This window comes from Aotus nancymaae, unplaced genomic scaffold (assembly GCF_030222135.1).
Source record: "Aotus nancymaae isolate 86718 unplaced genomic scaffold, 86718_ANA_hifiasm-v0.15.2.pri h1tg000028l, whole genome shotgun sequence".
Lineage (NCBI taxonomy): Eukaryota > Metazoa > Chordata > Mammalia > Primates > Aotidae > Aotus > Aotus nancymaae.
In genome coordinates this window covers 34,746,344-34,755,946 of record NW_026988441.1, presented here as the reverse complement: position 1 = coordinate 34,755,946, position 9,603 = coordinate 34,746,344, and the positions used below count along the sequence as shown (strand labels likewise).

Genomic DNA, 9,603 nt, shown 5'->3' with positions numbered 1-9,603 from the left:
TTTTGGGATAGGGGATCCTGGAGCCCTACAAAGCATCCCAGAGAGGCCGGGGACGCCTGGGAGTCCCTCCCACCTGGTTTGCTCCTGGAAGCTGGGTCCCTCTCCCACTTCCTGCATGGGGTTGGGTTGTGTCATTGGTGGCAGCATTGGGCATGGGCAGCCCCTCCCCATGGTACCACCAAGAGCCCTGCAAGCAGACAGAGGTCACGCTTTAAGCAGATGGGCCTGAACCCCCGGCTGGCTGTGGCACAATGAGGAAGGAAACGTGGGTGGAAACAGGATGCTCTGGCCTGCTCTGCTGGCTGGCCCCGGAACTGGGCGGGACTGGGGCTTGGCCACAGGAGACTCAGGAGTGACAGTAGAACTGGGACGCAGGCTCAGGCTCGGCACGGACAGCGCGAGAACATGGCAGCCAACCACTCAGGTGAGAAGGCGTGATGGCCTATCCAGGGGTCTGCAGTTAGCCCTGGAGATTGTCAGAAGGTGGGTGCAGTGGGGGATGGGTATTGGTAAAACCTAGGTTGAGGCTGCTTGTGGTGGCAGGAGCCTGTGGTCCCAGCTACTCAGGAGGCTGAGGCAGGAGGATCGCTTGAGCCCAGGAGTTCCAGCCTGCACTGAGCTGTGATTGCACTTCATCCTCAGTGACAGAGCGAGATCGTGTCTCCAGAAAAAAGCGAGGTATAGATGGCACTTCCTCCGTGAGCAGGCTGGGGTTGGGAGTGGGTAGGCACCTCCAGAGGAGGCTGTCAGCCTGCGGAGGCGGGAGTGGGGAACGAGGAGTGAGCGCCCCTGTGCTGCTGTGCCCTGCACACTGTGGTGGGCACTGGTGCTAGTGGTGGGTAAGCAGAGCCCTCCATCCTCCCGGAGGAGGGAGGTTTTTTTGTCATTAGGTCCGGGCACGATATGGGGGAAAATGCTGCAGGGAAGGGAGAGTGGAGGGCATGAGGCTGCAGGCACGCTTTGGGGCCTCTGCAGGCAGGACCACAGACGTCGGGGAGGGAGCCTAAAGAATGTCGGGGTGTGGCCAGGCATGGTGGGTCATGCCTGTAATCCCAGTGCTTTGGGAGGCTGAGGCGGGTGGATCACCTGAGGTCAGGAGTTTGAGACCAGCCTGAAAAGGAAATCAGAGGTCAGAGTGGTTCAAACATTGGTTTTGGCGTAGGAAACCAGAGCTAGATAATTAAGCTCCAAAATCCTAGAGGTGGGTGGGGTAAATGCAAATTTAGCAAATCATTAAACCCTTGGAGGCAACCTTTGTGCCCCCTAAAAATCCTTATTAGCAGTGACCAACGTGGGGAATCCCCATCTCTACTGAAAATACAAAAATTAGCCAGGCGGGGTGGCACATGCCTGTAATCCCAGCTACTTGGGAGGCTGAGGCAAGAGGATTCCTTGAACCCGGGAGGCAGAGGTTGCAGTGAGCCGAGATTGCACCACTGCACTCCAGCCTGGCATCAGAGTGAGACTCCATCTCAAAAAAAAAAAAAAAAGTCTGGGTAGGAAGGTCCTAAGGCACAAGCCTGCAGGAGCAGCCGGGAAGCTAGAGTGGGCTATCATGAGGGAGTGAGTCATGGAGCAGAGAGGATGGCACTGGAAGTGTGGCGGGTGGGAGCGCACCCATGGCATCTTGGGTGAGTCTGGCTCTTGGGCGGCAACTCCTTGGCCAAGGGAGCTGGAAGCGGAGGGGGTGGGGACAGGCCTCCAGCACTCGCAGGTGCCCTCTGGTGGCCACGGGGAGAAGAGGCTGCGGGTGAGGGCTGGACCCCAGTGCGGCTTTAGGCAGCAGAGATCTGAAGTGAAGCTGGCAGGACTTGCTGGGGCTGGACTTCAGGGAGGAGGCCTCTAGTGGGGCCAGCGACTCCAGTAGACGAGGGTGGTGGGGGAGCTGGGTGGCCACTGGCTTGCCCCAGCTGGTCCGTTGGGGCCCAGTGCAGAACCCTGGCTCTGAGTCCCAATCCCGGCCATGTAACGGAGTGGAGCCTGGTCCCCTTCCAGGACGGGGAAAGGACTTGTGTCAGGATCCACGCCATGGTGGACGTGGGCTCTGGAGGCAGCAGAAGCTGCCTTATGGGAGATGAGGGCTCAGCTGGTGACACCTTCTGCCCACAGGTGCTAAGGCCTGCCCTGTTGACTTCTTGGTGGCTGCCGACCGCATCCTCAGTACGTTCCAGGGGGACTTCTTGTGGCCCATACTAGTGGTTGAGTTCCTGGTGGCCGTGGCCAGCAATGGCCTGGCCCTATACCGCTTCAGCACCCAGGAACAGCGCCCGTGGCACCCCACTGTGGTCTTCTCAGCCCAGCTGGCAGTCAGTGACCTGCTCTGCGCCCTGACGCTGCCCCCGCTGGCCGCCTACCTCTATCCCCCCAAGCACTGGCGCTACGGGGAGGCCATGTGCCGTCTGGAGAGCTTCCTCTTCACCTGCAACCTGCTGGGCAGCGTCATCTTCATCACCTGCATCAGCCTCAACCGCTACATGGGCATCGTGCACCCCTTCTTCACCCGCAGCTACCTACGGCCTAAGCACGCCTGGGCCATGAGTGCCACAGGCTGGGTCCTGGCTGCCCTGCTGGCCGCACCCACGCTCAGCTTCTCCCACCTGAAGAGGCCACAGCAGGGGGCAGGCACCTGCAGCGTGGCCAGGCCCGAGGCCTGCATCAAGTGTCTGGGGACAGCGGACAGCCATAGGCTGGCGGCCTACAGAGCATACAGCCTGGTGCTGGCGGGGCTGGGCTGTGTCCTGCCGCTGCTGCTCACACTGGCAGCCTACGGTGCCCTTGGACCAGCCGTGCTACGCAGCACAGGCATGACTGTGGCCGAAAAGCTGCGCGTGGCAGCGCTGATGGCTAGTGGTGTGGCCCTCTACGCCAGCTCCTACGTACCCTACCACATCATGCGGGTGCTCAACGTGGAGGCTCGGCGACGCTGGAACAGCCGCTGCCCAAATTTTGCAGATGTGGGACAGGCCACAGCGGCCCTAGAGTTGGGGCCTTACGTGGGCTACCAGGCGATGCGAGGCCTCATGCCCCTTGCCTTCTGCATCCACCCGCTGCTCTACATGGCCGTGGTGCCCAGCCTCAGCTGCTGCCGCCAACACTGCCCTGGCTACAGAGACAGCTGGAGGCCGGAGGATGCCAAGAGCACCGGCCAAGCCCTGCCCCTCAATGCCACAGCCACTCCTGAACCATCGGAGCCCGTCCCATGAGGTGAGCCTGACGTGTCCTGGCTGAAGCCATCCTTATTCCACGTGTCATTCCAAGGTGCCACTTCCCCCAGAAAGCAACGCCTGTGATCGCAGCCAGGTTGGGCCTGCTGCAGCCCAGGCAGCAGTCACCTTTCCCACCCAGAGCGCTGGCCATGGGACTCCGCAGGGTCAGGGACCAAACCCACACCCAGGGGAGGGGAGGGGCTGGCCCCGCCGCAGGACTGGAGATGCAAGAATAAACAGGACGGGGTAGAGAGGAGCCTTTTTATTGCCTTTGGAGCCCGCGCTCTCAGAGGCTGCCTTCTGTCGCCAAGGATCCTGGGCCGAGCACACCGTGGCAGCTGGCTTAGTTGGTGGATGGCCTGGGGAAGGCAGGAGGGTGGCATGGTGTGAGACCTTGGGGGGCACCCCAAGACTCCTGACACCCAAGTGGCACCTCGAGGGCGGAGCAAAGGGGGGGTAATACAAGGACAAAGGGGGCACAGAGTCAGATGGCCGGTCTCAAGACCTGGCCCAAAGACTGGCAGGGACTCTGGGCACAAGAGCTGCCGCCCAGTACCCCTCTGCCAGGTTTTGGAAAAAGACAAGGACTTTTTGAGCCTGACTTTTTGGTTCCCCTCAAAACCAACCTGGGGACTATTAAATTGCCATAGGACTATTGGTTGGCCCCAGGCTCAGTGGTGGTCCTGGGACAAGGCAGGGACCCGGGGCAGGGCAGGGGTTGGATCTTACTTGGCCCACTCGACGTTGAGGATGAGGTGGTCGTAGCCGAAGCCAGACACTCCAGCGATGGCGCGCGCAGCATCCTCACGGCGGTGGAAGCTGATGAAGGCAAAGCCCTGCAGAGGGGAGGTGTGGGCGGGATCAGGGGCAAGAGCTGGGACAGGCAAACCCCTGCTCCACAGCCCCGCCATTCCTGCCCACCTACCTTGGACTGGCCAGTGGTCTTGTCCTTGGCTAGGTAGATGCGGGAGATGGAGCCAAAGGGCCGGAAGAGCTCCTGGAGGTCGGTCTCACGCGTGTCCTCTGACAAGTTGGTGACGCGGATGGTGGCGTTGTCATCAGCTGTGAGGGGAGGTGGCTGTGAGTGGAGGCCCCTGCCTGGCCCTCGTGTGCACCTCAGGGATAATGACGGGGTGCCGGGAGGCGCCCACGCACCAGCCCGGTGTCGGGGCACCCCTCACCTCTGCGGTTCGGCTGCATGGACTCCCCGCGGCGGCTGGCCCCGTCGCGCAGGCTTGGTGGCACGTACTTCCCCGTCTTGTTCTGGGTGGCCTGCACTGGCTCCAGCTCTGGGGACCAACAGACAGCCGAGTTCAACTTCACCCTGGCACAGGCATGGGGACAGAGCTGCCCCAGGAAGCTGGGGCTCTAGTGCTGACCCAGAGCAGGCACCGTCTGCCAAGCCACAGGCAGCCGGTTGGCCAAGACGACACCAAGGTCACACCTGGAAAGCTGATACCATTCGAGCTCCCAGCCAGCAACACTGGTGAAGGCAGAGATGGTAAAGCCCCAACCCCCCTCCAGAGAGGGCGGGGGGTGACAGGGAGAGCAGCCTCACATCTACAGCGATGGCAGTCATGGGACACACAGGACAGTGCCCAGGCTCCCCTCACATGGCAGGCAACAAGTGCACATCCCCTCACCACCAGCTAATCCCACAAAAGGATTCAGATGGTAGAATCACAGGCGTGCAAACAGACGCCACACACACACAAGGGGATGGAGGGGTCAGCACACTGGGACTGACAGCAGCTCAAGCAGCTCACATCAGGACAGTCACAGGGCCACCAGCAGAGTCACAGCTGCCAAGTCGCATATAAAAGGGAGACGCCTGTCTCCCAACCTTACAGGAGATGCAGCCAACTAGGAAGGCAAAAGGCACCTCAAGGGAAGACAGGCACTGTGAAACCCACTGCGCCGTCATGCAGGAGGTAACAGGCACCGATCAAGGACGCCCCACACACCACGCCCGCGCACCTCCGGGCAGCTTCTCCTTCTCGCCGGTGGACAGGCCCAGCTGCTCGGCCAGCTCCTTCTGCATGGGCCCCAGCGTGTCCTTGTATGGGCAGCGAGTGGTCCAGTGGTCGCCCTTGCAGATGCGGCAGGACACGATCTTCTGCCCCTTAAGTTTGTTCATGGGGTCCTCCTCCTCCTGGCAGTTCAGGTCCTGGGCAGGGGCAGGTTTGGGGGAACTCAGGCGGCTGAGGCACCCCCTTTGCCACCACCCCCGGACACCAGCCCTGTCTGGTTGCCCTGCTTACCTCTTTGCTGGTGATGAACGTCATAGAGACATCGTCACTGACGGTGGTGGTGGCCACATTGGGCCCTGGGGGGTCAAACTCTGAGTTTCCAAACTTCTTCCAGTTCTGGGCTCAGGGAGGGATGGGGGACAGTTGAGGGCAGGGGCAGGCAGGTTTCCACAGTGGAGTACCCCAGACCTACAGCCTCCCCCAGTGTCTGGGCCCTGAACCTCATTTTCATCCTCGTCAACCACTCCCTGAACAGTTCTGGTGACAGTTCCTATTGCCTGAGTCCCCACCAGGCCCGAGCTCCAGGAGGCAGGGCAGGTGTCAGCATCGGGCCCCAGGTGACAGCTACACAGCCTGGGGCCTGTTCATGCTGGCGGACCAGCTCCCACTAGGGTTCAATATTCAGGGATGTGAAGGGGTCCACCCAGACCTCCAGGCCTTTGAGCTACACAGCCTGAGCCTTGGCTTCCTCCCTTGTAAAACGGGAACCACAAAAGCTTCCTACCTCCCTGGGCTTCTAAGGACATCAAATGAGAAACACCCTGCAAGGTGCTTGGCATGAGGTATGGTACAAATTAAGCGCACAGCAAACTGTCCCAAGTGTATTAATTGGTATCACTTCTTCCAGAAACTGCTGTGACCACCTCCTGGCTCCATTCCTCTGTTGACAGGCTAAGAGGAATAAAAAATCTAACCACGGCTGGTCACAGGGCCTCCCTCCCGTAATCCTGGCACTTTGAGAGGTAAAGGTGGGAGCATCTCTTGAGCCCAGGAACTGGAGACCAGCCTGATCAACACAGAGAAACCCCACCTCTACAAAAAATTAAAATTAGCCCAATGTGGCAGTGTACACCTGTAATCCCAGCTACTCAGGAGGGTGAGGTGGGAGGACGGCTTGAACCTGAACCTGGGAGTACAAGGCTGCAGTAAGCTCTGATTGTGCCACTGCCCTCAAGACTGGGCAACAGGACCGGACCCTGTGTCTTTAAAAAAAAAATAAAAGAATCTAACATATTTTTAATCGAATTTATTTGATGATATTACTATCATTTGATATTTATCATCAATTTTTTTTTTGGGTGAGATGCAGTCTCGCTCTGTCACCCAGGCTGGAGTGCAATGGTGCAACCTCGGCTCACTGCAAACTCCGTCTCCCAGATTCAAGCAATTCTTCTGCCTCAGCCTCCCCCGTAGCTGGGATTATAGGTGCACACCACCACACATGACTACTTTCACTGCACTCAGCCCATCATCGAACATTTTTACTATGTATCATCATCATTTATTTATCATCAACTCCTGTGCCCTGAACTTTCCAAGGCCCCAAGAGAGTACAAGCACCCAAGGCTCAGTTCAGCTTCACAACAGGTACAAAGAGTTAAGTCCCATCTCTTAAAAACTAAGGTCCAGGGAACACAGTTTTCCAATTCCTCTGTGTTATCCCTGGGGAAAGAGGATCTCACCTTCCTCCTTGCGACAGCCTTTGAAGCCTTCCGGGTCTCAATCCTGAAGGTGCGGACAATCTGAGGATGGGAGAGGAGAAGGGTCTGGCTCCTGGAACCAAAGGAGCTCCTTTATCAACCCCCTCAACACACCCTAACCCCTTCTGGCCTCAGGGTCCCCCTCACTCCCTGCCCCCTCCCACCCTCACCTTGAACTTCTTGCCATCCTCATCTATCTTGTACTCCGTCACTGTTTTTATGTTTCCGTTGATGACCTCCTTGGGAGGCGGCAGTGGAGCTGGAGAAGGGGAAAAAGAGCAAGAAACTGAGCCCTGGGTCACAGGCATCAGGAGCGGCATGGCTGGAGGGAGAGAGGCAGCCCGGACACGGAGTGGCAGTCCTCACTCACCTCCCGGCAGCAGCTCCGGCTCTGGGCTGGTGTCGCCGGTGGCCAGAGGAATCCCTTTGAGGAGCTCGCTGGTGACACATTTGTCTGTGAGAAGCAGCGTGGAGAGAAGGGGTCAGCTCCAGGGGCAGGAGCTCCCCAGCTGAGATGGAAGGGCCTTTGGGATGACGCCTACAGCAAAAGCTGAGAAAGGCAGGCCAAGGGCAGAGGGCTGGCCAGGCAGCACACTGGGATGGCCCTGTGGGGACTCGGAGTGGCAAGGATGGGGGAATCCCTCGTAGGAAGGTGGGGGCCACGCCATGAAGCCATCCAGGCGCCAGTAGAGAAACAGCAGACAGGAGATTACAACTTTCTCCCTGAAGTAAGAGAACAGCTGGGAGGGCTAGCGCAGTGGCATGGGAGGAAGAGGGACCTGCCAAGGAACATCTGGAGCTGGCAACAAGCGGGCCCCAAGGAGGAAGGCGCGGGGCAGGGGCTGGCCATGACGGCGGACACGGCGACAGGCTGGGAGATGGAAACAGGCAGCAGTGACCCGGCTCGGGCCTGGCCGCGATGACCTGGGGCAAACGGATTCACTTACCGTCCTCTCCCTCCTCTTCCACCTGGTCGGCCCAGCTGGGCTTCGAACTGCGGAAACAAGTGTGCGGGGAGCTGAGATTAAGTCAGCCAGGCCCGGTCCCCGCGGCCTCGGCGCACCCAGGCCACATAATACTTCCCAGAGCCCCGTGACCGCCTCCCGTGCCCGCTTCCGTGATCCCCAACTCACTCAAACTCTCCAGTAGGCATTGCAAAAACGCTCTCCACGCAGCCCAAGCCCGGGATAGAAAGCGGAAGTGGGTGGAAAAGGAGACTTCCGGTTCCGCCGACGCCGCCTAGAGGGGCCGGCCGCGACATCTACAGCGACACTTGCGGACGGAGGTGGAGGCGCAGGCGGCTGTGTATGCTGCTGGGTGCTGCTGGTACCAGAGTAGGGAGGGCGGAAGGGCGGAAGGGCGGTGGGGCGCAGAGGCTGATTTCAGGGCTGGTCCTACTAACCTTTAAAAACTAAAATAGGCCGGGCGCGATGGCTCAAGCCTGTAATCCCAGCACTTTGGGAGGCCGAGGCGGGCAGATTACGAGGTCACGAGATCGAGACCATCCTGGCCAATATGGTGAAACCACGTTTCTAGTAAAAATACAAAAATTAACCGGGTGTGGTAGCATGCGCTTGTAGTCCTAGCTACTCCGGAGGCTGAGGCGGGACGATCGCTTAAACCCGGGAGGCAGAGGTCGCAGTGAGGCGAGATCGCATCACTGCATTCCAGCCTGGGCTACAGAGTGAGACTCCATCTCAGAAAAATAAGTTAAATAAAATGATATAATAATAACAAGGTATAAGGTTCACTGATTGAGTGCTTATTGTATATGAAGCACGGTGAGGAGGATATTATTGCAATTTTACAGCTCCAGAAACTGAGGCTGAGACTGGGTGAGGTGTCACACTCCTGTAACCCCGCACTTTGAGAGACTGAGGCATGGGGGTTGCTTGAGGCAAGGAGTTCGAGACTAGCCTGGGCAACATGGTGAGAACCCCACCACCACCACCACCTCCCCGACCCCATACACACACCCACCACCGTCTCTAAAAAAGAAAAACAAAAAGAAAGCCGAGGCTCGGAGAAAACAATCCTTTTGCTTATACTGTTCCTTGCCTTCCTTCCCAGTCCCACAGATTCAGATGTCAAGGGGCCCACTGAGCCACTCCCCCTTCTTTTCTTTGTAGTGTTCTTGGCTCCGGTATAATTTTGTGCATTTACTTGTTTATTGCTGAGCTCCTTGCTCTAAGAACAACCATCCTCAGCTGGAGTGATTCATGATGACTCCCCAGGAGCAAAAATTGGTTTTCAGGGAGGGGGAAAAAAAAACTTAGATATTGTGGTCTTCCAAAGCCAGCTCTATCAGACAACATCTTATTCTTTTTTTTTTTTTTTTTTTTTAAAAAAAAAACGGGGTTTCACCATGTTGGTCAGGCTGGTCTTGAACTCCTGACCTCCGGTGATCCGCCTGCCTTGGCCTCCAAAGTGCTTGGATTACAGGCATGAGCCATCACGCCCGGCCCCATCTTACTCCTAAGTATTTAGTTTCTGCCTTTAGGGAGATATTAAGTGTAATTAAACTGAAATTAATTTAGTTGATTTAAATTCAATTTTAGAATAATTTGGGTTTTCTCCTAAGGAGGTTGATAATGAACCAAAAAAACTGACAATGTGGGGCTCAGTGACTCACGGCTGTAATCCCAGCAATTTGAGAGGCCAAAGTGG

The 9,603-nt window shown here is 57.8% G+C and overlaps 2 protein-coding genes across 2 annotated transcripts; one reads left to right on the top strand and one right to left on the bottom strand.

Annotated features, from left to right (window-relative positions):
• Positions 1–77: 77 nt before the first annotated feature.
• On the top strand, positions 78–3,457 carry P2RY11 (purinergic receptor P2Y11). Its single transcript, XM_012436182.3, has 2 exons — positions 78–424; positions 2,110–3,457. Exons 1-2 carry the CDS (start codon positions 406–408, stop codon positions 3,201–3,203), a joined length of 1,113 nt encoding a protein of 370 aa, XP_012291605.1. The 5' UTR covers positions 78–405; the 3' UTR covers positions 3,204–3,457.
• On the bottom strand, positions 3,454–8,164 carry EIF3G (eukaryotic translation initiation factor 3 subunit G). Its single transcript, XM_012436183.3, has 11 exons — positions 8,070–8,164; positions 7,884–7,930; positions 7,307–7,390; positions 7,107–7,195; positions 6,919–6,978; positions 5,468–5,572; positions 5,184–5,373; positions 4,388–4,495; positions 4,132–4,268; positions 3,936–4,042; positions 3,454–3,565 (listed from the first exon to the last, which is right to left on the bottom strand). Exons 1-11 carry the CDS (start codon positions 8,087–8,089, stop codon positions 3,550–3,552), a joined length of 963 nt encoding a protein of 320 aa, XP_012291606.1. The 5' UTR covers positions 8,090–8,164; the 3' UTR covers positions 3,454–3,549.
• Positions 8,165–9,603: the final 1,439 nt, after the last annotated feature.

Coding starts and splice junctions, on each gene's coding strand:
- EIF3G (XM_012436183.3), bottom strand. CDS start 8,089: ATGCCTACTGGAGAGTTTGA. Junction 4,269..4,387: donor CATGCAGCCGAACCGCAGAG/GTGAGGGGTGCC, acceptor CTCCCCTCACAG/CTGATGACAACGCCACCATC. Junction 4,043..4,131: donor AGACCACTGGCCAGTCCAAG/GTAGGTGGGCAG, acceptor TCCCCTCTGCAG/GGCTTTGCCTTCATCAGCTT.